The sequence below is a fragment of the Hemicordylus capensis genome, chromosome 1 (genome assembly GCF_027244095.1).
Source record: "Hemicordylus capensis ecotype Gifberg chromosome 1, rHemCap1.1.pri, whole genome shotgun sequence".
Taxonomy (NCBI): Eukaryota; Metazoa; Chordata; class Lepidosauria; order Squamata; family Cordylidae; genus Hemicordylus; species Hemicordylus capensis.
In genome coordinates, this window is record NC_069657.1 from 163,665,902 (window position 1) to 163,693,664 (window position 27,763).

Consider the following 27,763-nt stretch of genomic DNA (forward strand, 5'->3'; position numbering starts at 1 on the left):
CCTTCTGGGAACAGGATTTCAGAACAATGGTCAACTGAAGAGTAATATTTGCTGCTTCCTCATCTTGATTAACAATGTTTTATGGGCATAGTAGTGGCTTATATAAATAAAAGATTGGCCGTTGCCCTACCTGTTTATCAGTGAGCTGAGTTCAGGTTATATCTCTCCAGCATGCAAATTTTGAGTCTCTGGGAACCTTTCATACTAATGGCCCTGTGTATTTGCTACTGTCCTGTCCTATGCTTAGTGTCTATAGTATTTATTTGTTCGATTTATTTATTATTTATTTATTTGTTCGATATGCTGTTACTATCGGGGTGCTCAGGTATGGATACCCAATGCATATTGAATGAGTGTGCACAGGGTGCAGTAGAAGGTGGCTGTACAAGGTCATCTGTCTTTTCTTTCCCCAGATGCTTGTCATAATGTGTTTAACAAATGCTCCTGGAACTGCATGATTAATGTCCATTAGGATTCATTAATGGACGCTTGTATACTGCCAATTTCTCTGATGCTTGAGCTGTACATGATGCAGGCCTAAATGAGCTAAACCAAATCGTATGCATTTTAAGTCTCAGCATAGGTAAAACAGGGCCTTTGTATTTTTCCATCAGCTGGAAAAATAGCTGCAGCTTTGGAGCAAGAAGTATATGATGCTGTATTAAGGCCACTGCACACTACAGCTCTGTGCATGACAGCTGTTTCCCCCCACTTGTGGCTGTTCCAGCTCCCAGACTGTGGCAAACTGTGGTGCCACTTGGGTCTCCTTTCTTCCTTCTTTTCCAATTTTTGAGATAAGCTATGCCATGAGCAGGGAGCTGCCTGTCACAAGAGAAAAAGTTACTGCTTCCTTCTGAACAGTTGTATGCATTGGTTGTCACACTGTTGTCAACACTAGCACGAATCTGAGAGTGTTCACCCTGAACTTTTTTTTAATTGGAGACTGTTATAGAGGAACCAAAGGATTTTCAGGAGATAATCTTGGTTATCGTTGCCATAAATGTAACATGGAGGAAATGTGGACATGATTTTTAGAAATATGCTTTAAAAATCAATAAAATGAGACTAAGATCCTCAAGATATCAAATTCTGTGGTAGATTCTAGATTTCGTACTTGTGCTTATATGATTATTCTGAACATCAAATATTTCCAGATTAGCTTTGACTTGAATGAGTCTAATAATGTTTAATGATTTGATTAACTAACATGCAAATGACTCGCATATCAGAGATGCGATTTCCTTACAGTTTGTAAACTAAGTTTGTGGATTGGAGATGAGTTATTTTAGGTTGATGATGGTTGGACATTAAATCCATTATGTAAAAAGACCATTCTTTTCAGCTGGGTTTAGAGATTGAATTCAAGGTTTAGAAGCAAGGTGGCCTTGTGAGGCCATTTCTATCTTCCTCTTTCAGTAGAGAGCAAACCAAACCAAACCAAACCAGGAAACACAAAGAAACCAGCTGCTATAAACTGAGCTGGATCTGTCTAAACTATTCCTAATTGTTGATTACTGGATAGACTCAGCTAGTCAAGTCTTGTTTATTTATAGGGTTTTTCGTGTCTGCCTGTGATGACATAGACAAAGCTGGTTGTCCAACACACCTGTCAGGTCACAAAACATTGTTGGGTGTGCTGTATGTCAGGAATGGGTTGCATTCCTCTTGGTGAGTCACAGACTTGGTCATCCTTTTGTGGTATTAACAATCACATACATGTCACATCTATGAAAGACTGCAAGAATGTTGCCATCACTATATAATTTTGTTTTCCAGAAAAAGTGGCTCTTTGCCACCATTTCTAACTCCTTGTTTCCACTAGTAATCTTATATTTGTTTTTTTTTTTAATTCATTTTTTTGCCACACTTCTCAGTTATTGTGGCACTGGAAATCAGTACTGGCTAAACCTGCCAAAACACACAGCTTATTTTATTTATTTAGTTAGAATATGTCTATTCTGTGTTTCAGCAGAAAGTTCACAATGCAGTTTACATAGCAGAGAATGAAAAAATAATTCCCTCTTCAGAAGGCACCCTGTATCTACACACACACACACACACACACACACACACACGAGATAACAGCAACAGTCACTGAAAAATATGCTATACTGCAATTAACAAGGAGAGTTGCTGTCCCTCTGCTAAATATAAGAGAACTGCCACTTGAAAGAAGCCTCTTTGCCCAGCTGACAGGGGTTTCAGTCTGTTTTCCATGCCTTTGGGAGGAAAAGTTCACTGTGGGATATTATCTGGGTCCTAGGAATTCATGTCCTGGTGAAAATCCTTGGTGGCAAAATTCCATGGTAGTAGCCTTCAATTCAAATTATGCCTGGGGAGCATCCCAAAGGGCTGACAAAGTGCTTTCCCCCAGGACAAAGTGCTTTCCCCCAGGAGAAATGTCATATCTGAAAGCACCATTCAGGTCTTATAAGAACAGCGCTGCTGGATCAGGCACACGGTCCATCTAGTCCAGCATCCTCTTTCACACAGTGGCCTACCAGATGCCTCTGGGGAGCCCACAGGCAAGAGCTGTGGGCATGCCCTCTCTCCTGCTGTTGCTCCCCTGCAACTGGTATTGAGAGGAATCGTGCCTCTGAGGCTGGAGATGGCCCACAGCCACCAGACCTGTAGCCATTGATAGACCTGTCCACCATGAATCTGTCTAAGCCCTTTTTAAAGCCATCCAAGCTGGTGGCCACCACCACATCCCATGGCAAAGAATTCCATAGATTAATTATGCACTGTGTGAAAAAGTACTTCCTCTTGTCTGTCCTAAATTTCCCCGCCTTCAGTTTCATGAGGTGACCCCTGGTTCTAGTGTTGTGAGAGAGGGGAAAAAAATCTCTCTGTCCACCCTCTCCACTCCATGCATAATTGTATACATATTGATCATGTCACACATCGATCTTAGTCACCTCTTTTCTAAACTAAACAGCCCCAGGTGCTGTAGTCTTGCCTCAAAAGGAAGGTACTCCAGGTTCCTCATAATCTTGATTGCTCTCTTCTGCACCTTTTCCAGTTCTACAATATCCTTCTTAAGATGTTTGTTATTTCTCTGTGTAAACCGCCCTAAGCCATTTTTGGAAGGGCAGTATAGAAATTGAAATAATAATAATAATAATAATAATAATAATAAAAATATGGTGACCAAAGCTGTATGCAGTACTCCAGATGTGGCCACACCATAGATTTGTATAGGGGCATTATAATATTAGCATTTTTATTTTCAATCCCCTTCCTAATGACTCCTAGCATGGAATTAGCCTTTTTCACAACTGCCACGCACTGAGTCGACAATTTCAATGAGCTGTCCATCACGACTCCAAGATCCCTCTCCTGGTCAGTCACCGACAGCTCAGATTCCATCAGCGTATATGTAAAGTTAGGGGTTTTTTGCCCCAATGTGCATCACTTTACACTTGTTTACATTGAGCCACATTTGCCATTTTGTTGCCCACTCCCTCAATTTGGAGAGATCTTTTTGCAGCTCCTCATAATCTGTTTTGGATTTCACTGCCCTAAATAGTTTAGTGTCATCTGCAACTTTGGCCACTTTGCTGCTTACCCCAACTTTTAGACCATTTATGAACATGTTAAAGAACACTGCTCCTGGTACTGATCCCTTGGGGACCCCACTTCCTACCTAGCTCCATTGTGAAAAAAATCTTTGCCTTATCCTCTGATACTTCAGTGTCAATAGGACTCCTTAAGAAATCAGAGGGACCCAAGACATGGGCCTTTCTCCTTGATATTCTAATAGAAATAGAGTTTGAATCTCCTAATGTTTCTTCACTGCAAGGACACTGTTTGTATTTGTTCTTAACATGTGGAATCTAAACAGTTTCATTTTTGTTCTTAATTCTTAGGCAGATGCACTGGAATGTGGGATAACATAACCTGCTGGTTGTCTACTTCCACTGGGCAAACCATTAGTGCCCCTTGCCCCAAAGCCTTCCAGATGGCAACTGGGCAAACAGGTAAAATTTAAAGTGCAATGCAGTTTCAAGAGATAGTATCAGGCCAGGATTTATATATTTGCTTGCTTGTTTTGATGTATACCCTACTCTACACCATAGATTCAGAGCAGTTTACAGCATTTTCCCAAAAGTAAGTAGCTTGTTCCCAAAGGGCTCACAATCTTGAAAAAACAATACTTTAAAAAACCAAAACCCTTGCATACAGCAGTGGCCAATATGGGTGGGTTGATAACTAGGCAAATAACCAGCACACACACCTGGGATTAATGTGGCAGTGGGTAGAGAGAGGAAAGTAGGAATGAGCTGCATTTTTGGCTTGTTTAACATGCACCCTACCTCGTCCATACAGACCACTCCTGCTTGCATAATACTAAGGACTAAAGCAGGCCTGTTCAACTTTGCTCCCCCCAGCTGTTTTTGGACTACAACTCCCATAATCCCCAGCCACAGTGGCCAATAGCCAGGGATTATGGGAGTTGTAGGCCAACATCTGCAGGAGGGCCAGAGTTGCAGGCCTGGACTAAAGCAAGGGTAGGCAACCTTGGCTCTCCAGCTGTTGTTGAACTACAACTCCCATCAGCCCCAGCCACAATTTATTGTGGCTGAGGATGATGTGATGGGAGTTGTACTTCAACAACAGCTGGAGAGACAAGGTTGTCTACCCTCAGTCCTGGGTTGAGGGATAAATCTGATGTAACACGTGGGGAAATATATGTCAGAACTAGCCCCGCACAGAGCATCTGTGCGCTCCTTGGGGCCAGCGGTTACCTCTTCCCCCCCCCTTCTGCCCCAGTCTCCACTTCCAGGCCCAGCTGCCTCTCCTCCCCACCGCCATTTCTCCCCGCCCCGCTCCGGGCCTTGCCTCCGTGGCTGGGCTGGGCCCACTGCTGCCTCTGGTCTTTGCAGGCAGGCCTGCCGCTGCTGTGGCAACCAATCCTCCTGGGTGCGCCTCAGCCAATCAGGCCCGTCCGCTGCCCAGCCAATCAGCTGGGCGCTGGGACACACATTCCAAGGCACACCCAGGAGAATTATATATAGAGATAGATATGGTGTGTGTCATGTACTGTTTCCAAGAACAATCCCTTGAGGAAAGTCAAACAGAAATCTAGGGACTGAGTAGAGAATTATTGCATTATCAAATTAAGTATTGTAGAGGGGATCACCATGTCCTGCTCCGGTCTCCAAATTTCCTTCTCTGGCTCTCCTACCCCTTTCTATGCTTCTGAGTGTGAGAAAGAACTAGAAAGTCAGTTGGCAGCCTGACTATATTTCTTCAGCTGAGGAAACACAGTTCAGCTGCTGGAAGGGGTATAAGCAGGTAAGCACTGGGTGGTATTGTAGAATCTGTGTCTGCTATTCACCTGTGGCTAATTATTAGATATGATACTGCTGTATTGAGTATTTCACTGTTCCCCCTTGCCATTTTGGTGGACCACCTGTCCTCTTGACCCTTGCCCGACATGGAGGTTGTTGTAGAAGGCCTGGTAGAGATCATAAATGCATCTCTGAGGGAAGGTAGGATGCCTCCTAGTCTTAAGGAGGCAATTATCAGACTGCTTCTGAAGAAGCCTACCTTGGATCCCTCAGAGCTGAGTAACTACAGGCCTGTCTCCAACCTTCCGTGGCTGGGCAAGGTAATTGAGAGGGTGGTGGCCTCCCAGCTCCGGACAGTCTTGGAGGAAACTGATTATCTAGACCCATTCCAAACTGGCTTCCGGGCTGGCTATGGGGTAGAGACTGCCTTGGTCAGCCTGATGGATGATCTCCAACTAGGAATGGACAGAGGAGGTGTGATTCTGTTGGTCCTTTTGGACCTTTCGGCAGCTTTCGATACTATCGACCATAGTATCCTTCTGGAGCGTCTGAGGGGGTTGGGGGTGGGAGGCACTGCTTTGCAGTGGTTCTGCTCCTACCTCTCGGGCAGGTTCCAGATGGTGTCCCTTGGAGATTGCTGTTCTTCAAAATCTGAACTTTTGTATGGTGTCCCTCAGGGCTCCGTATTGTGTCCGATGTTGTTTAACATCTACATGAAACCACTGGGAGAGATCATCAGGAGATTTGGTGCAGGGTGCTATCAGTATGCTGATGACACCCAAATCTATTTCTCCATGTCAGCATCATCGGGAGAGGGCATAACCTCCCTAAATGCCTGCCTGGAGTCGGTAATGGGCTGGATGAGGGACAACAAACTGAGACTGAATCCAGATAAGATGGAGGTACTCATTGTGCGGGGTCGGAACTCGAGAGACAATTTTGATCTGCCTGTTCTGGATGGGGTCACACTTCCCCAGAAGGAACAGGTACGCAGTCTAGGGGTGCTTCTGGATCCAAGTCTCTCCTTGGCATCCCAGGTTGAGACAGTGACCAGAAGTGCCTTCTATCAGCTTCGGCTGAAACGCCAGTTATGTCCATTTTTTGAGTTAGACGGCCTCAAAACTGCGGTACATCTTCGGGTAACCTCCAGACTAGATTACTGCAATGCGCTCTATGTGGGGCTGCCCTTGTACGTAGTCCAGAAACTACAGTTGGTCCAGAATGCGGCAGCCAGGCTGGTCTCTGGGTCATCTAGGAGAGACCATATTACTCCCGTATTGAAGGAGTTAAACTGGCTGCCAATATGTTTCCGGGCAAAATACAAAGTGTTGGTCATAACCTATAAAGCCCTAAACAGCTTGGGCCCTAGCTTTTTAAGAGAATGTATTATTCGTTATGAACCTTACCACCCATTGAGATCATCAGGAGAGGTCCGTCTGCATTTGCTACCAGCTCGTCTGGTGGCTACTCAGGGACGGGCCTTCTCTGTTGCTGCCCTGAGGCTTTGGAATGCGCTCCCTAGTGAAATAAGAGCCTCCCCATCTCTGACATCTTTTTAAAAGTCTCTAAAGATGCATTTCTTCACCCAGACTTTTAACTGATATTGTTTTGATTGTTTTAATGTTGTTTTTAGAATATTGTTTTAAAATTTTAAATTGTGTTTTAAATTTCTTGCTTTTAATTTTTTTGTTTTTGTTTTTAATTAATGTTTTACTTTTTAATCTTGTTGTAAACTGCCCAGAGATGTAGGTTTTGGGAGGTGTAAAAATATGATAGATAGGTAGGTAGATAGATACTGTAGATGGATGGATGGATGGATGGATGGATAGATACATACATACATACTAGTCTGGTGGCTGTGGGCCATCTCCAGCCTTAGAGGCACGATGCCTCTCAGTACCAGTTGCAGGGGAGCAACAGCAGGAGAGAGGGCATGCGCCTACCTCTTACCTGTGGGTTCCCCAGAGGCATCTGGTGGGCCACTGTGTGAAACAGGATGCTGGACTAGATGGGCCTTGTGCCTGATCCAGCAGGGCTGTTCTTATTTTCTTATTTTTTGTAAACATTTAGCCTTCCATTTATTGTTCGTCATACTTAAGAATTATTTAGCGTTTGAGTGCTCTGTCACGTAGGTGCAGGAGTGCTCATGCGACTTTTGATTTCCTCTTTTGAATTCTGTGTGTTTTCTAGCACCATCCTTCAAAGCCTTCTTCACAAACTGAATAAGCATTGGAAAGGCATAAATTCAGCTAATCATAAACAGTAGGTTGAGGAGATATAGGGCAGGCAGTGTGTCTTTGCAAAAGAGGGAAGTTCCTGATACATTTGATGACATCTGCATTAACATCATTGAACTTCATTCAAACTAAGAGGGAGCATTCCCTGAGCTACTTGTCATACCTGAGTGAGTTAGTATGTTGTCTGTGGTGGGACGGAAGGAAGGAAGGAAGGAAGGAGTGCCCCATATGATTGCGTTCCTTGCAGACACTCTTGTATTAACATATCTGTCAGTGTTGCAGGATGCAATATATTATCAACCATTGTTTGCTTGTAGCTCCATGTTTCCCATGCTTAGGTATTATAGGTAAGAACATTTGGGATGTTGGTGGGGGCAGGAGTAGAGGGGATGATGTTGTCTGTTAACCAAATGCTCAGAACTCCAATAAAATATTAGTCCCACTCATGTTCATCAATTTTAAGGCAATCTACTATACCAGGACTAACATTTTCCTAAAGAAACGTTACACAGGGATGGATGTGGCATTGCTGGATAGGGACTAGTGTAATTCTCCTACTAGGAATAATCCTGTGTGTGAAATCATCTGGGAAGGATGTTGCCATATGGCCTTCAAACTAAGCACAAAGACTTAATTCAGCCACTAGAGGGACCTGGTAATCCTTAAACAACATAACTGTGCATTCACATAAGGTTTTTAAGCCATCTTCAACATTTTTATCCTCTCTAGGCTCTTATAGTGCTTTAAATAGCAGTAATGGGCTGAATGAGGGAGAATAAACTGAAGCTGAATCCAAATAAGACGGAGGTACTTATTGTGCGGGGTCAGAACTCCAGAGATGATTTTGATCTACCTGTTCTGGATGGGTCACACTTCCCCAAAAGGAACAGGTCCGCAGTCTGGGAGTACTCCTGGATCCACACCTCTCCTTGGTTTCTCAGGTTGAGGTGGTGACCAGGAGTGCTTTCTATCAGCTTCGGCTGATACACCAGCTGCGTCCGTTTCTCAAGATCAATTACCTCAAAACAGTGGTACATTTGTTGGTAACCTCCAGACTTGACTTCTGTAATGCGCTCTACGTGGGGCTGCCTTTGTACGTAGTCTAGAAACTTCAGTTGGTTAGAATGTGGCAGCCAGGTTGGTCTCTGGGTCATCTCGGAGAGACCACGTTACTCCTTTACTGATGGAGTTACACTGGCTGCCAATAGGTTTCCGGACAAAATACAAAGTGCTAGTTATAACTTATAAAGCCCTAAACAGCTTGGGTCCTGGGTATTTAAGAGAGCGTCTTCTTCGCTATGAGCCCCACCGCCCATTGAGGTCGTCTGAGGAGGTCCGCCTCCAGTTACTGCCAACTCGTTTGGTGGTCACACAGAGACAGGCCTTCTCAGCTGCTGCCCCCAGATTGTGGAATGCGCTCCCTGCTGAGTTACGATCGTCCCCATCTCTGGCTATTTTTAAAAAACATTTGAAAACCATTTTTTTTACCCAAGCCTTCTCAGGTTTTTAATTAAAAATATGTTTGTTAATTTTATGGTTTTTAAATTATTGTATTGTTTTAACTTTTATATATGTTTTAATTGTTAGCCGCTCAGAGACATATGTTTGGGTGGGATATAAATTTAATAAATAAATAAATAAATACAATAGCGTGAACACACTACTTTCATACTAGTTAGCTGGAAATTGTGTCTGACATTAGTGCATTATAGTTTATAGCACATGTAACAACAATCAGAATGCATTAATGCACCCATTTGGTCTGTTTGGCCACTGTGGCTGAGGATTATGGGAGTTGTAGTCCAAAAACAGCTGGGGGGAGCTATGTTGAGCAGGCCTGTCTTAAACCAAATATTTTTGGAGTACTGAATTGATAATGGCACCTTTCCCCTGTGCATATTCCAATGAATAGTTATGCCTTGCTTTCTTGCTGTCATTGCAATGCAGGGTTCATATACCGTAACTGCACCAGCGAAGGCTGGTCCGAGCGATTTCCACGACTACGTGTTGCTTGTGGCTTTGCTGTGGAAGAAGTGAATGCTACTTTATTTGCGGTGAGACCAAGGGTGAGTTCATATGAAGCCAATCCTGTACTCTAGATATGAAAACAACCTGCTCACGCCAGCATAATGTAGTTGGGATCCTATCCCAGTCCACCACAAGATGAGACAAGGAAACAAGCACTGAGAAGAATCTCAGAGAGGTGCAGCATTGCCAGTCACTCCCCCAGTGCTTAAGGCAACACTGCCAGCATACACTCCAGTCATTGGGGCAGCATGCTGACAGTGCCCCCGCATAGGCCAGTCATGGAGGGAACCAATCCACATGTGATGATGGGGACACTCTCCACACCACACAACCCACATGACATAAGGATGCTCCACAGTGCCTTCTGTTGCATGAGCTGCTGTGGCACAAGCAGCAAGTGGCTGGAAATAGAGAGCCAGCAGAGTCCGCACAGAACAGGGTTTGATTTCCCTTATTCCACTCACATAGACACTCTCTGTGAAGAGACACCTTTTGGGGGATGTGATACAAAGAGTAGAAAGATCATTCCTTTTCGAGATGGGAGGTATATTCAACAACACATAGGCCTCCCCAGAGGACAGAGTGGCCAGCCCTAAAGTTATGCCAGCACCAGGATTTGAGTCAGGATATATGAGCAGGGTTAAATCTAGGATTCATGATTGTGTTGGCAAGCAGCAGAAAAAGGACTAGGCTGGTGACTGGTACTCAAAATGAGGATCAGAGCTGGAGATAATTGGAGTGGATTTTTTAAAAAAAGACACGGCCAAGCCAAGGAAATCGGTACTAAGTAGACTTGAATTAGGTAGCCCATTCTTGCTTCCCATCAGGCAATTATTTTATGGTCCATAATGTTTATTAGTAATGACCTTGGCCATCCAGCGTAGCTTGGGCATGGTCTTTGCAAAACGCCCAGAACCTCTGAACTTCTTGCAGACAGAATCTTGGTTAGACAACTAGCTACCTACAACAGTGTCCCAGTTAGCTCTGGATCCATTTTGTAGACCTGGGTTTAGGCAGATTGTTCCTGTTATTCAAAGACTAGTTTTATTTGGCGTTTTTAAACAAAAAAACAATGGGGCCATTCACACGACCTATTGGGTGGGCAGGGGGAAGGCTTCCCAAACCTTGCCTTCCGCCTAGACAATCCTGGTGAGCCTGCTGGGAGCATGCTCTTCGCTCCCACACAGTCGGCCCTGCTCCATGTAACGTGGAGCAAAGGGCAGATTGCTCGGAGCCTGGGAGTCATTGTCCCGGCCTCCGAGAATCCCACACTGCGCTGCACTGAAAGCAGTGGGTGCCAACACACAGGCAAGTAGATGAGGTTAAGGAAGCTCTCACTCCCTTAACCTCGTTTAAGAGCTTGACTTCTTTGCCGGATTTGCCACCGAGTGTGCCTTAAGCACATGCCTCCCAGCGGTTTCCAAGGGCAGCCAAGCCTAGCCTTAGCTGCCCTAGCCTAGTATTGGCTGCTTGTCAAAACAGCCTCAATAAATGTCCCTAGACTGAAAACTAGGAGATATGAAAGAGATTCTGCCATCTCATTCTGAAGCCCAATTTAAACATGATGCTGCTGAATACGTAAAGGAGACTAATCCATGCAAGGACACATGTGGCTAGCCTTGCCATGTACCCCGGAATTTGGGGTAGCCCCCAGATTTTGGCTCTTCCACCCAGCTGCTAAATTGCACCCGGATCTATATGGATTTCAAATGAGCTGCCTGGATTGCCCGGATTTTACTCTGGATCTGATCACATGGGAGGGCAGAGGAGGAGGGGGAAGTATACAAATCTGTCAGATAGATAGATAGATAAATAAATAAATAAATAGCATATTAGTTGCTGCATAATATGCAAATTAGGCCATCCGGATTTGGGAAGCTTGAATATGGCAACCCTACGATGTGGCTGGCATTTAAATTGGGTCTGATTCCTACAAATGCATGCAAACTTTTGATTCCTGGTATAATAGCATTGCATGCGTAGGCACCAGAAGCCCCATTCAAATAGGAGGAGGATCACTTACAACCTTAGATGGGTATATCTCTTTGTCACACTTTGTGTCACTTTTAAATCAGGCATAATTCTACCGATCAGTTTGATTGTGAGCAAAAACAAATTAATTTATGGTTGTGGCAATTTTGGAACAAAGGAAAGCATAGTATGTTGTGGGAAAGGACACATCCTCCTGTTTTTTAAGGTAGTGAATTGGGTTCTAGCATGAATAGACAACTCTGCTTGAATGCAGTGTTCCTGAATGTCTCTTTACAGGTGGCTTATCTGATGAAGTTGGAGATCGTGTACACCATTGGAACCAGTATCTCCCTGGCGGCTCTGACAATTGCCTTAGGCATTCTGGCGTCTTTTAGGTGAGGAGGAAGAGCTCTCCATCCTTTTCTTTTCCTTTGTTCTTATTCCCTAGTTAGTCCTTTAATAATCTACATGAATACCTCTTCATTTTTAGGTGAAATAGTGTTGAAATATTTTGAAAGCTGTTTCATATAGTCATGGTGATATTATATCACCAGATATTCATTCCAAGAAGCCTTATTATGCATGAATAGCAGAAAATGTTCAAATGTATTGGGTAATACAGCATATTTAAGTGCTTATTTATTTATTTTTTTATTAGTTTTTTAATTTATTATTTATTGTTCACGTTTTATACCACCTTTCATAAGGCATCCCAAGGCAGTTTACAAAAGTTAAAATACAATAAAACTCCACTAGCTGACCCCGCACAGAGCATCTGTGCAGTTGTGTACTGAGCCTGTGACATCCGCCGCAGCTTGCTCCCCACTGCAGCTGGCTCGCTCGCTCTCCCCTCCCCGCAGCTCGCTCTCCCCCCTGGCAGCTGGCTGGCTGGCTCGCTCTCCCCCCCCCGGCAGCTGGCTGGCTGGCTCGCTCTCCCCCCCCGGCAGCTGGCTGGCTGGCTCGCTCTCCCCACCACCGCAGCTCGCTGGCTCGCTCACTCTCCGCCCCCCCCCCCGCAGATAGGGCTTTCCTCCCAGCTGATAGGACTGATAGGGCTTTGCCAGCCGTCTGCCCACCTCCCTGCCACCGCCTCCTCTTCCTGGCCGGCAGGGCTTCGCCCGCTGTCCACCCACCTCTTCTGTCCGGAGGGGCTTCGCCTGCCGGCCCTCCACCTCTGCATCCTGACCGCCGCCATTATTTCTCTCCACTTCAATGCTGGAACTCTTGCACGCTCTAAAGCATCTGCGCATTAGTACTTGATTGCTCCCCTCAACTCGCTCTCCCCCCCCGCCGCTCGCTCGCTCTCCCCCCCCGCCGCTCGCTCGCTCTCCCCCCCCGCCGCTCGCTCGCTCTCCCCCCCCGCCGCTCGCTCGCTCTCCCCCCCGCCGCTCGCTCGCTCTCCCCCCCGCCGCTCGCTCGCTCTCCCCCCACCGCTCGCTCGCTCTCTCCCCGCTCGCTTGCTCCCCCCCCCACAGCTCTCCCCATTGGGCGGGCCAGGGCCAGGCCACCCCACCACCGCCTCCCACCTTCTCCTCCTGGATGGTAGGGCTTTGCCCGCCATCTGCTCACCTCCTCACCACCGCCATCATTTCTCCCCGCCACCACCTCCTCTTCCTGGCCAGCGGGGCTTTGCCCACCGTCCACCCACCACTTCTGGCTGGAGGGGCTTTCCCTGCCGGTCCTCCACTTCTGCCTTCTGACCACTGCCATTATTTCTCTTCACTTCAATGCTGAACTCTTGCACGCTCTAGACTAGAGCATCTGCACGTTAGTACTTGATTGCTCCCTTCACCTCAGAGATCTCCCCACCTTCACCTGAGTTGCACTCTTGCTCCTCCTCCATCCTTGCTTCCATCCTCCTCACCCTTCTTGGTCGTGGCTGCAGCATTGCTGCCGCCTATTGGCCAAGCTGCAGCCCCCTATCCCCAGAAACCTCCCCACCCTCACCTGAGCTCCCCACCCTCCCTTCAGGAGCAGCAGCAGTGGTTGACCAGGCCATTCCTCGCTGCTGCCACCACCACCATGGCCTCTTGTTCCCCTCAGGCCGCTGACAGGCCCAGGCCCATCCCTTGCCTGACAATGGCCTCAGTAGCCCCAAACAGCAGCAGTGGTTGCCTGGACCCTTCCTTGCTGCCAGTGCCGCCATGGCCACTCATTCCCCTGTCAGGCTGCTGACAGGCTCAGGCTCGTCCCTTCCCCTTCCTTCTGTCTCTCTTCCCCCTCCCTTCTTTTTCTCTTTCTCTTTCTCTCTCCTCCACTCGCTCTTCTCCACTCTTTCTTCCCCCTCCCTTCATGTTTTTTCTTCCTCCCTCCCTGGGTTAACAGATTTTGTTCATTTACACAGCGGCATCCTCCTTCTCCTGAAGGGGCTCTTTCCTCCCTCACCACCGGTCTTTCTGCAGACCCCTGCCTGCTATCCTTTTTATATCCAGAACATCTTCGACCAGTAACAGCTGCATTCCAACTGACCTTAACCATCACAGGTCCCTCCTCCTTATCTGCATAGGGAATCCCCACTGCCCAATCAGCATGGTGCTTCTGCTCTCACAGGCTCCTTCTCCCTATCTGCATATGGAATCCCCACTGCCCAATCAGGTGCTTCTGCTTGCAAACTCAGCCAATCGCCTCCTTCCTACCACGTCGCCGCGCATGGCCCGTCTACAAGAAATAAGTATACAGAAGATTAAAACATCACATTTAAAACCTTAAAATCAGTTAAACAGATTCCATGCCTGCCAACACACCCCTATTTTCCCATTCACCTGAATTGAAACATAGGGACATGTTGGCAGGTAATGAGAATACTGTTTGGCCGTATTCATATCTTTTATCTTTATTTTTAAAGGTAAAAAAACCCTGCAATTTTGGTGCTCATACCACTTCAGGATCATAGTGTGATGCAGAAAAACAAAAGTGACTTCCAGCTAGGTTTGAAACTGCATCCTTGAAATAAAGGCAGTCATGTATCTCTCAGCCTAACCTACTTCACAGGGTTGTTGTGAAAGAGAAACTCAAGTATGTAGTACACTGCTCTGGGCTTCTTGGAGGAAGAGTGAGATATAAATGTAGTAATATTTATCTATCTATCTATCTATCTGTCTATCTATCTATCTATCTATTTATTACTATAAGCTAACAATTTAAAAGTCAATCACAGAATTAAAAACCTATTAAAAAGCTGAAAAAGCCTGAGTAAAAAGATGGGTTTTTAAGCATTTTTTTAAAATTGTCAGAGATGGGGAGGATCATATCTCAATAGGGAGCGCATTCCATAGTCCCGGGGCAGCAACTGAGAAGGTCCGTCTCCGTGTGGCCACCAGAAGAACTGGCGACAACTGGAGACGGACCTCCACAGACGACCGCAATGGACGGTGGGGCTCAATGGCGAAAGAAGTTTAATTTATCGTTAAGCAGGCAGGTATGGTTACAGCTAAAGTAAATTCTTGGGTTCCATAAAGATCTGAGAACTCAGTCTGAGGAAAGTACGAAAGGAAGGTCTGCTGCACCGTCAATGCAGCCAGCAAATTACTGTCACTAGTGCCACTTAACATGAGACTTTAAGGATTTGAAAATCCAGGTCAGCCATCTCCAGGGCACTTTCCAGACTAGACCCTGCAATGGAGTCAGGACGCATCTTGGAAATGTGCTTCCACACTTCCTGAGTCCTGACACCGCAGTCCCTACACAGACAGCAGGGTGCCGTTCACATTTCCAATGCCTTGTTTTGAATTTAATTGCTGTGAAATTGAGCTACGACGTCATACATCCGGCATGGAAAAGTTGCTGTTTTGTCGGGTTGTTAGTTGCTGCAAGACTGCTCCCCCGGCTGTTTCTGTTCCAAATGTGACTAGCCCAAATGGAGAAATTTTGCTGCGAATGAGCCGCTAGTCTGCAAAGTGCCCTGTTGATGCCCCAAATACTGACTGTTTTAGACTGGCTGGGGTCTGAGTGTGTGTTTGTGGGGCAGGGAATATAATGGTTAAGTTACTTAAGACCTCAGGCAGAGGCTAGTAAGTAGGGAAAATAGCGCCTAGGGCAAGTACTGAATTTGCACCCCCTGTCCAAACATCTGACGCCCATCTTTCAGATAACTTTACCATAATATCAGCTGAAAAATACAAGTCAAGCTCATTAATCTTTTAATATTTCAAAAACTATTTAGCAGTGGACGTAGCCAGACCAAAAAATGCTGGAAAACTACCAATTTCAGTATGCTGGGGCTCATGAAATACTCAAATACTATGTGGAGGTGTACTTGGAAAACTAAACAGAAGTGCCTGTCTAATTCTCTACTATGCATTGTAGCATCACTGTTACATAAGTTTTAAAAATAAATTGAGAATTTGACTGTTCCCAGATACTCTGAGAATAATTAAAGGATATGCAGATTAAACTGTGTCACTGCTTGGAATATATTCTAGTATTTCAGAAAGACAGTTAAAATGAAAGGAGAGCATTAGATTCTGAGCCCTTTGGGGACAGGGATCCATTTTGTTTATCTTATTTATTTGTTATTTCTCTGTGTGAACTGCCCTGAGCCATTTTTGGAAGGGTGGTATAGAAATCGAATAAATAGATAAATAAATAAACTCCCAGTGGGCCTTAATCCTAAGGATCTCACACTGATTCAAAGACAAACTCACCATTAATAGCCATATTATTAAGACATCACATTTAACTCACTTATCACAAGAAGCAAACTAAGAGCAAATGAATACAATCCTAGCTCATAAGCTTCAGCTCAGTATTCACAAGCCCTGATTCTCTGTACATAGTGCCAGTCTGAATATGTGTACAGTGACTTATATTATATATATATATTTTAAAAAATTACCTGTAGCCCCTTCAGGGGGCTTCCTAAAGGCCGTAGGGGGTCTTCAAAGGTTTCCCCTCCCCTCACTGGCCTCTAGGGCCTCACAGGGACCATTTGAGCATGTGCGGTGGCCATTTTTTAAAATAAGTTTTTTTTAATGGCCGCTGAAAACAAAATGGCCACCATGCATGCTCAAATGGCCTCTGTGAGGCCTGGCATGGCATTTCAGTGGCCATTTTTTTAATTTTAAAAAATGGCACCCCCCCTTCAAGTGGCGCCCGGGGCACGTGCCCTGCCTGCCGCACCCTAGATACGCCCCTGACCTCAGGGGAAGTCAGAAAAAGAGATGCCCAACTCGGGGAGCTTATGCCGTCAGCTTCTAGGGAGACTAGCCCTAGCCTGAGATAATTCAGTGGCACTCGCCCCCGTCTCACCTCTCACTGGCTCTGCATCAGACCAATGCACCCTGAGAGGAAGGCAAATAAAGAGAAGCCCAAGTTGGGGAGCTCAGGTCCTGGGTACGACTGAAGGCTTGTGTGTGCCCTGAGAGCAAGGCAGAAAAAAGAATTCAGGAGAGGGAGCAACAGCCACAGGTTCTTGGAGGGACCACCCACGCTGCTTTTCAAAAAAACAAAACTTTTCGTAACTATTCTGGGGGTGGTTTTCACATTATGTAAATTGCCTTGAATGCCTTGGCAGAACTGTGGTATATAAAAGCAATAATTTTTTTTAAAATGTAAAATGGATTATTACTGGGAGATTGGTGTTTTGGGGTGGGGTTTTTTTGTGTGTTTGCAGATTTAGTGAGTTTTTAACTTAGATTCTCTAAATTTTACTATTAAGTTTTCTGAATTTATGCTGTAACCCATCCTTAAGACTCAGTATAGATCTGAATAAAACTTTAATAATAATATAAATAAATAAATAAATAAATAAATAAATAAAAGAACTAGAGGCTTATAGTCAACAATTTTGCTGGCTATTTCAGATCAATGAATAACTCTATTCTCTTAAATCCATCACAATTATTTAAAATCTAGTGAGTAAACCTTCTCAACTGGGGGGTGGATTAAGCTGCCAGTTTTTCCAAGTAGCAGAGGTACTTAACTTAGCATAGTGGTTGCCCAGGTAGAGTAGTTTGGACCTTCCCCTTGCTTGAGGAAAGCTCTGTAACAGAGGCCTTGCCGGACTTTGTAGGTACTGACTCTAGTGGTGCTGGGCGGTGGGGTGATGGGTGCTCTCCGTTGGCTGGTAGGTCAACATAAGAACAGCCCTGCTGGATCACACCCAAGGCCCATCTAGTCCAGCATCCTGTTTCGCACAATGGCCCACCAGATGCCACTGGAAGCCACAGGCAGAAGTTGAGGGCATGCTCTCTCTCCTGCCATTACTCCCCTGCAAATGGTACTCAGAGGCATCCTGCCTTTGATGCTGGCCTGTAGCCCTCCGACTAGTAGCCAATGATAGACCTCTCCTCCATGAAGTTATCCAAACCCCTCTTAAAGCCATCCAGGTTGTTGGCTGTCACCACATCCTGTGGCAGAGAGTTCCACAAGTGGATCACACGTTGTGTGAAACAATACTTCCGTTTTTTGGTCCTAGACCTCCTGGCAATCAACTTCATGGAGTGACCCCTGGTTCTAGTGTTGTGTGAGAGGGAAAAGAATTTCTCTCTCTCCACTTTCTCCACACCATGCATGATTTTATAGACCTTTGTCATGTCTCCCCGCAGTTGTCTTTTTTCTAAACTAAAAAGCCCAAGGTGTTGTAGTCTTGCCTCATAAGAAAGGTGCTCTAGGCCCCCTGATCGTCTTGGTTGCCCTCTTCTGTACCTTCTCCAGTTCAACAATGTCCTACAAGGTCATTGAGGGACTCCTCAGACTCAGAGGATTAAAGCAAAATTGTCTCCTTGAGTTGTGGCCAGGGTGCTAGACCTGGTTCCCTAGTTCCCTTGTGGCTGATTTGGGGGAGGTGCCAGTGAAGTAGGGTTGTCTTGGGTTTGGGCCATGAGGGTCTTCCCACCCTTTCTCATCCCCCCCAGCCATCTGCCTCGTTCTCCGATTTGTGGAGTGTGTGTTTCCAGATCTGGGGCCAAGACACAAAATAGTGCAGGACCAGCAACTGCATTCCTTTTTTCTTACTTATCCTTTTGTTACTTCTAGTGTCCTTTATATTATGGGCAAGATGGCATTGGTTCATGGTAAAAATGGCAGTGGTTGAACGTAACAGTTTTTGCTGAGATAATACAGTCTTGGAATCAGATCAGGCAATGGAGAATTGATAGGTTGTTCAAAGTGGTATTGAAGGTCTTTGGATTGAGGGACCATAGCTCAGTGGGAGAGAACCTTGCCTTGCATGCAGAAAGTTCGAGGTTGAAATCTCTGACATCTCCAGCTAGAGAACTTTCAGCCTTCAGGTAGGAAGGCTGAAAGGGACCCGTATTGGAGAGCTGCTGCTGGCCAGAGAAGATAAACTGGACTAGACAGAACGATAGTCTGTTTAAGGTGATTTTTATGTTTATATGGCTGAGAAGACAAAGCAATTCCCTGTTTAGAAACTTTCACAATACTTTTCTCTTTGGAGTGCAGAAGACTGCGCTGTACAAGGAATTACATCCATATGAATCTCTTTGTGTCATTCATCTTGCGGGCCATGGCAAACTTCATTAAAGATCCTGTGCTGTCTGAGGACACTGATGATGATGTCTACTGTGAATTACGCACGGTAAGCAAGGGCAGTCCCAGAACAGCCTCCCATCCAGGATGAAAAGGCTATGTGAGAATAAGATCTAAGTCTCCTTTTTATCCCTGTGTGCTTGAAATGTTCATTCCCACTTTTTGGTTTGGATTGTGTAACTGGCTTTGTACTTATCATACTTTCTTGGTTAAACAAAAGAGAGATGTACTTTGAAAAAAACTTACTAAGATGAGTCACAGCCATTCCCTGATGGGCCCATATGGAGAAAGGAAAGATGGGCCATTCAAGTTTCATTCAAAAGACATTCACATCCATGTCTTACTGCATTACCAGAGTTAGGGTGTGTCTACACAACCAAGTCTGAGGGTAATAAGCACTTTGAGTTAGAGTGCTAATCATGCACAACCTGCATGTTCAGGCCGGTTGTCCACATTCTCATTGCTGCTGGCCAATCTGAATGAACAGAGAAGGCAGAGACACTATTGGGACCAAACAGTACATATTGTCCTATGTTTTTGTAGCAGTACGTGTCTCTTTCATGAGCTTGCCATTTACCTTCTGATGTTACTGTTTGGAGTGATGTGTGGAAACGCGCTTAGGAAAACTTCTCAGTCCAAGTTTTGCAAGAAGCCTAAAGAGCAGTTTGCTTCAGTCTCCCTGTTCATCACAAGCCTGGTCACCACAGAGAACTTATAGGCACAAGCAGAATAACAAATCATTGAGGTGTTGAGTGGGGCTGGAATGAAGAGTCCGAGTCTAGTATTCCTGGTACCATTTCAGAAAGCCCTGAAATGGTACCAGCATTTTTCTACGCTGAAAGTGGTGGCTTTCTCCTTCCCAGTTCAGCCCCTGTTAACTGAGCAAAGAGATGAAAGCAATGGTGAGTGGAGAGCAAATATCCCTATTCAAGGAAGTCTTTCAGTCACTTCCTGCTGCTCTGTTTTCTGCCCTCTGCCTTTTGAAAAGGCAGGATGGAAAGAGGAGCAGGAGTGGTGGCTACCACCACCACCAGGTAAAAGAAGACTAGGTGGGGAGGAAATAGGGTGAAGTTGGTGGAGATCATGAAGGAAGGGGAACTGGGTGATTGCATGCAAGTAGGGTTGTAACAGCTGTTGGATATGGAGTTCCAGTGCATCGACCTTTTGCACCAACTATCCTAATGACCACTAGGGGCTTACCTGTCCCTGCTTGCCTCTACTCTATGACCCCTGCTATGACTCCTCAGGCACTTCCTGTAGTGAGTCAGTCCTCTTCCTTTCCTCCTAGAGAGAAGATGGAAACATCTCTTTCTCTCTCCCTACCGCTCCATTATGTAGCTGATAGATAGGACTAGGTCCTATCTATCACCAATACTTCACCAATAAACCTACTTAGTTTAGATTGTGCAACAATCTCCATACGTGTTCTTTAATGACTGCAACAACTAAACTCAGCACTCTTCTCTGCAACTGGAGTGGGTAGATTCTTTTGGCCCTTTGCTAAACAATCACAAACCCCAACATCAGCAGGGAGTAGATTGGGGATAAACCAAGTTAGTCTTGGTTTATGAAGACCTTAATCAATACTGTACAGTAAAGGCCTGATCCTATGCATACTGACTCAGAAGTAAGCCCCCTGGGTTGCAATGGGGTTTATTCCCAAGCAAGTGTGCATGACTGCCGCCTTAAGCTGAAGCTTGCTTCTGAGTAAATATGGTTAGGATTGTGCTGTCAGTATATCTTTTTCCTTATTGGAACAATCTGTATTCATACATCTAGTTCCTCACTGATTTTATGAGGATAGGTACAAGTAGAGGGGAAAAGAGATTAAACTAATCAAATTAAGCACTCACAGGACCAAAGAAAATAATAAAGGGCTGCGTATCTTTAAGCAGAGTTCTGGTTGTCATGTGACATAACGGATTAATCAAATTACATTACTCAATTTAGTGAGATTTCCCAATGGAGTAAATATGATCTGGAGAATCTGCAGTTGATATGAAAATGTGAATATTGCCCATGACATTCAAAATAGCATTTTTTTTGCAGACCTGTGCTTCAGGTTTATGCCTATGCCAAAGATGCCTATGAAGGGTGATGCTCTTTATGCTATTTATATTCACTTTCTGTTTCCTTAGGGCAGATGTAAGACTATCATAGTCTTTCTTAACTTTTGTATTATGGCTAACTACAGTTGGCTTCTTGTGGAAGGACTGTATCTCCACACCCTGCTGGTTAATTCTTTCTTCTCACAAAGGAAGTTCTTCTGGTGGTTAGTGGTTCTGGGATGGGGTAAGCATTTGTTTTGCTTTCAGTCAAAATAATGTCCAATTGGCCTGTCATCTGTCTTGTGTGGTGCCTGAGTAAGGACTAATGAAAAAAACTACATTGCTTTCTCAACTGCAGGCACACCCTCCTTATTTGGAACTGCATGGGCTATAGCCAGACTATTACATGAAAATATTGGGTAAGCTACATTTCCATTAAATCTTTCCAAGTCCAGTATGTGTAAATGAGTGCTGCCTCTTTTATGTGCCCACTGAGGTTTTTATAGCTGGTATCAAATAGCTGCAAGGTCCTGTTGCCTGGGCACATTTAGAAATTTCTGAGGCAAGAAGAGAATTCTGAGACTAGTTTAGAAATATGAACCCTAAAAAGTCAGTGCTTCCCCGCCCTTCTCCTGGTTTCATATCTATTTAAGTCTCATAACATGTCTCCTGCTATTGAGTTTTTTATTCATATATGATGATGTTTTATGATTGTTGTGAGTCTCCCTAATGACAACATAGGAATATTTTAAATAAACCAATAAACGATCAAGGTATCCTGAGAACTGTAGCTTTGTGAAGTAGCTAGGAATGCCCATTAGTGTGATGACTCCAATGGGGGTCATGGAGGAGGATTCCTCAGATGAAGACCCAGAGCAGGGGGAGCAGGTTGAAACCCTGGTCGACTCAGCAGAACTATTGCTGACAGGCCTGCAGGCCCCTCTGCCTCCTTCCCTCCCTCCTCCTGATAAAGGCTCCATGGCCGCTGAAGTTGAGGTGCCTGCCCCAGATTCCCGGCAGTGATATTTGGGCAGAGTACAGGCTCAGAGGGAGGAACGCCGTAGGTCGGAGAGGCTGGCCAGAAGGTACAGATGTTCCAGCTCTGACCCGGCTGTATCTCCCTGACAAGGCCCAGCTGCAGTGATGGGCAGGGCTCTCATCACACTGCCTATTCACAGCAGCCTGAAAGCTGGGTCTGTGCTGGAAACAACGTCCGTGGTGACCAGCCCTTACCATGAGCAACCTGGACCTGGAAATCTGGACCTGTTGGCTGTGACTGACCATGATTCGTGTTCACCCCTGATCCTAACAACTGTGGAATCCCTGGTACTGACTTCTTGCAACTTTTTGTGACTATGCTTTGTCTCTGTTCCTGTCGGCTCCCCTCTGAAAAGAGTGGTTTTGCAGCTGCTGGGCAGTTGGTCGACATAGGTCATTACAATTGGAGAATTCTGAGCACTTACAAATATTCCCATGGTTTGTTGTGGGATATGTCTATCAATCTAGTTTCAAACCATTTTCAGATATTTAGTGGCCTGGTTCACACAATCATCAAAACCAGAGAAGGAGGTAAGCTACCCTGGTTTTCATGATCATGTTAACTCACTAAATTTCATCCAGTCCAGATTCCTCAAAGTAGGGCAATCCATCTTTCCAACCCTGGTCTTAACTGAGGTAGAAGAGAGCTCTCCTTCCTTGATTCTCTTTTTGTGTGAACCCCGTTGTCTCTTCTACCCAGCTACCAGGATTCAGCAGGCATGGAAACAATAGAGAGTTGTGGTTACAGGGGCTGCCATCCATGGATATGCCACCCTGCAAAGCATATGCTATGATCCTGTAGTTGGAGCATCTACAGCATGGCTGGGTCAGCCTCTAGCTCCTTCGTGGCCAATAGGTAGCTACTGACATCATGAGGCTTTCCAGTGTGCTCGCAGTGCAAAGCATGCTGGGAAGGCATGGAAGCCCCAGAGGACTTTCAATTCCCAGTTTCAAAAATGGAGCAATGCCTGACTTAATTGTATATTTCTTGGGTTTGCTGACCCAAACAGAGGTTCTGGTTGTGCGCTGCTAAAGCTCTCCAACTCACCCCCAAATAGTTGTATGAACAGGCCTAGTATGGATAAGATTATTAGGGAATTGTGTTTCTGTCCCCAGCCACTTGTGAGATCCAGGCATGGATCTCATTTTTACTAATAAAATGAAAGCCCTGATTTTCATTTGCCTTTGAGAAACACATCCAATATCCTCAACTCTCTACACTAAAACTGCAAGTGTGGTGTAGTGGTTAGAGTGCTGGACTAGGACCAGGGAGACCCAAGTTCAAATCCCCATTCAGCCATGACACTAGCTGGGTGACTCTGGGCCAGTCACGTATCTCTCAGCCTAACCTACTTCACAGGGTTGTTGTGAGGAGAAACTTAAGTATGTAGTACCGCTTAACTTAAGTACCGCTCTGGGCTCCTTGGAGGAAGAGCGGGATATAAAATGTAAAATAACAACAACAACAACAATAAATAGCATCCAGATACAGAAATAACAGAACAAAGGCTAGCAGACCAGAGAAGATTCATAATAAGAAATAAAGTATTCACGGAAGTTGAGCTGGAAGAACTGCAAAGAGCAACACAGGCTCGAGATATGGAAGAAGAATTACCACCAACTGAAGAAGTTGCTCAGGCGCAGGTGGAGGAGGAGGTGTTGGAAATAGAGGATGCCACAGTTGCTGAACTGTTTCAAAATCAAAACCAGGCAACCTCCCCTTTGCCTTTGCCGTTTAACAGAAAAGCGACAAGAACTAAAGCAAAAAATAACTGAGCACATGAACCAAACAACCACCAGGGTTCGACTTCCAGCTCTAAAAACAGTTGCCAAAAGACAACTTGCTCAGGCATTAAAAGATGTCAATGCTGCACTTGCAGAAATAACAACCAATAATTTGCAAGAAACAAACCAACTAATGTACAGTGCAACAACAATAACAACACAAGAGCTCGTATATAAGATCAGTGGACCTGTTAAAAAAAAGAAAGTAGTACATCACCTAAATAGAAGATGAGATTAGAAAATAAAATCTCCAGGCTTAAATCAGATGCTAGTAAATTGAAAGATATGAAAGACAAGAAGCTGAAGAATGATGAAAACACCATACAGTATCTGATCCAAAAATACCACCTAGATTCAAGGAAAATTAGAGAAGTCCTGGAAATAATAAAGCAGCAAATAACAGCAGTGTCAAAGAAGATTAGCAGATATGAAGCCAGAATTACACAACACAGGCAGAATCTCCAATTCCAGTCGAATCAGAGACGTTTCTACCAAAGCATAGAAGGAGAAACTGCAAGAAACATAGAAACACCAAAGAAGAAACAGTGCAATTCTGGAGGAAACTATGGGACAATCCAATAGATTATAATTTAAAAAGCAGGCTGGGTGAAAGAGGTCGAAAAATATAACCAACAAATGCAAGATCTAATAATAACACCAGAATTAATAAGTGAAAGAGCAAAGAAAATTAAAAATTGGACTGCACCAGGCGACGATGAACTGCATGGCCTTTGGCTTAAACACCTAACAAGCCTCCATAAACAACTATCAAAACAGTTCAATCACATTTTGCAAGGAGGTGATATTGAACAATGGCTAACAACTGGGAAAACCCATCTCATCATGAAAAACCCAGCAAAAGGTGCACTTCCAAGTAATTATAGACTGATAACCTGCCTGCCAACCATGTTCAAATTATTAACTGGAATAATAGCAGAGGAAGTAATGAAACACTTACTAACTAACAAACAGCTTCCAGTTGAACAGAAAGGAAATTGCCCGAACACCAAAGGCACAAAAGACCAGCTGCTGTTTGACAAAATGATTTTAGAAAATTGCAAGAGAAGAAAAACAAATCTAAGTGTTGCATGGATTGACTACAAGAAAGCCTTCGACTCATTGCCTCACACATGGATACTAAAATGTTTAGAAACAACTGGTGTCAGCAAAAATATTCAGGTATTTATTTTAAAAAGCAATGAGCATGTGGAGTACACAGTTAACAATCAATGGTGAGACACTTGGACAGGTTAGCATTAGAAGAGGTATGTTCCAAGGGGACTCACTATCCCCTCTTTTGTATGTAATTGCCATGACTCCACTTTCACAAATACTAAACAAAACAGGCCCCGGATACCAAACATCTAAAACATCAAGTCAAATCAACCATCTGCTGTACATGGACAATCTGAAGTTGTATAGAAAGTCCCAGTCAGAAATCGAATCACTGCTAAACACTGTCCGTATACAGTAACAATATAGCAATGGAGTTTGGACTAGACAAGTGTGCTGCATTAATAATGAACAGAGGAAAAATAAGAAAAACAGAAGGAATAGAACTGCCCAATGGAAGCAAGATCAAGAACCTGGAAGAGAAAGAACATTACAAATACTTGGGCATTCTCCAGGCTGATAACATTGCACACACTGAAGTTAAAAGAAAAATTTGAAGTGAGAGCTAGAAAAATCCTCAAGTCCAAACTCAATGGCGGGAACACCATACACACCATAAACACCTGGGCTATACCTGTTATCAGATACAGTGCAGGAATGATAGACTGGACCCAGGCAGAGCTAGAGATGCTAGATCGTAAGACCAGGAAAATAATGACCATCAATCATGCTCTGCACCCCTGCAGTGATGTAGATAGGCTATACCTCCCTCGCAGCTCAGGTGGAAGAGGAATGCTGCAAGTCCATCAAACAGCAGAGGAGGAGAAAAGAGGCCTTGCAGAATATATCAAGGACAGTGAAGAAGATGCACTTCAAATGGTCAATAATGAGAAACTATTAAACACCAATGAAACAAAGCAGGCCTACAAAGTCAAGAACTGAGCAGAAAAATGGAAAAATAAGCCACTGCAGAGTCAATATTTGCACAATATAAGTGGAAAATCAGACATCACCAAGACCTGGCAATGGCTTAAGAATGGCAACTTGAAGAAAGAAACAGAGGGTTTAATACTGGCTGCACAAGAACAGGCACGAAGAACAAATGCAATAAGAGCAAAAGTAGAAAAGTCAACGACAAACAGCAAGTGCCGCCTTTGTAAAGAAGCAAATGGAACCGTGGGCCACCTAATCAGCTGTTGTGAAAAGATCGCACAGACTGACTACAGACAAAGGCATGACAAGGAAGCAGGGATGATACACTGGAACATCTGTAAAAAATACAAGCTATCTGTAGCCAAAAATTGATGGGATCATAAAACTGAAAAAGTGGTAGAAAATGAAGATGCAAAAATATGATGGGACTTCCGACTACAAACAGACAAACATCTGCCACACAATACACCAGATATAACTGTAGTTGAGAAGAAAGAAAAACAAGTCAAAATAATCGACATAGCAATACCAGGGGATAGCAGAACAGAAGAAAAAGAAATAGAAAAAAATCACAAAATACAAAGATCTAGAAACTGAAATTGAAAGGCTGTGGCAGAAAAAGACCAAAATAATCCCAGTGGTAATTGGCACCCTAGGTGCAATTCCAAAACTACTTGAAGAGCACCTCAACACTATAGGGGCCACAGAAATCACCATCAGCCAATTACAAAAAGCAATTTTACTGGGAACAGCCTATATTTTGCGACGATATCTATAATAACCAACAGTATTGATGATAAGATTCAGCCATCCCAGGTCCTTGGGAAGGACTCGATGTCTGGATAAAACAAACCAGTCAATAACACCTGTCTGACTGTGTAAACAAGAAATAATAAATAGCAACTGGTAAATAAATAGAATAAATAGCAACTGAGTCGGTAGGACTGAAGTTATTGTGATAAGTTTCCAGAGGGGTAAAGAGTCCTGCGGCACCTCAGAGTCTTAAAATGTATTGTTGTGACATAAGGTTATGCATTATGGTAACAAAGAGTCACATGTATCTTAAGGACTAACACATTTAGTGTAAGCGTTTGTGAATTATTAGAGAGCTCCACGTATCAGATGCATGAAGCAGATACATACATGGGTATAGAGGGGGGAAATTTGTAAACAGTGGCTGATATCTGGCCTAAATTTAGTCAAGGAAGTCCCATAAGAATTAAAAGGAGGTTAGTTATGCTTTACTTGTCCTTTTTATGTTCATTGGGAGTTCTTTGACTAAATGTAGCCAGGATGTCAGCCACTGGGCCTAGGGATGTGCCCAAGCACAGTCTGAGCATAGTTTTAACATTTTATTATTATTATTTATTACATTTCTATACCGTTCCTATCCATCCAATGGTGTGGGGGAGCTTTAAGAAAGAGGAGAGTAGTTCCTTACCTGCTCTCCACCGCCCCATGCAGCTTCCTGCTGGGGTGATGCTTGGCCCAAGTACCCCCATGTGGCGCCAGCATACATGTGGCATCTGCGCACACATGGGTGCCATTTGCGTGGTCAGGATGGTGTTGCTTACCACACAAATGGTGCCTGCATGGGCGCCATGTGCATGCTGATGCCATGTTGGGGGTACTTGAGCCGAGTTCTTCCCCAGCAGGTAGCTGCATGTGGTAGCAAAAGATTAGGTAAAAACCTGCTGTTCTCTTTCTTAAAGCTCCCCCATGCTGTTTCCAAACTGTGCTCGAACCGTGGTTTGGGCACATCCCTGACTGAATTGTAAGAGGTATAGTCTGTGAGGATTCTGTGAGCGGATTCACACAACCACCTGTA

The 27,763-nt window shown here is 44.5% G+C and overlaps 1 protein-coding gene across 11 annotated transcripts in view; it reads left to right on the plus strand.

Moving 5' to 3' along the window:
• The window catches only part of SCTR (secretin receptor), a 72,738-nt gene that overhangs the window by 24,999 nt on the left and 19,976 nt on the right, over positions 1-27,763 (plus strand). For all 11 annotated transcript variants that reach the window (XM_053247743.1, XM_053247771.1, XM_053247766.1 and 8 more), the window contains 6 exons: positions 3,870-3,980; positions 9,479-9,597; positions 11,828-11,925; positions 18,932-19,067; positions 21,157-21,310; positions 21,425-21,485. In XM_053247743.1, coding sequence (XP_053103718.1) covers positions 3,870-3,980; positions 9,479-9,597; positions 11,828-11,925; positions 18,932-19,067; positions 21,157-21,310; positions 21,425-21,485 — 679 coding nt within the window. The remainder of the gene's footprint in view (positions 1-3,869; positions 3,981-9,478; positions 9,598-11,827; positions 11,926-18,931; positions 19,068-21,156; positions 21,311-21,424; positions 21,486-27,763) is intronic.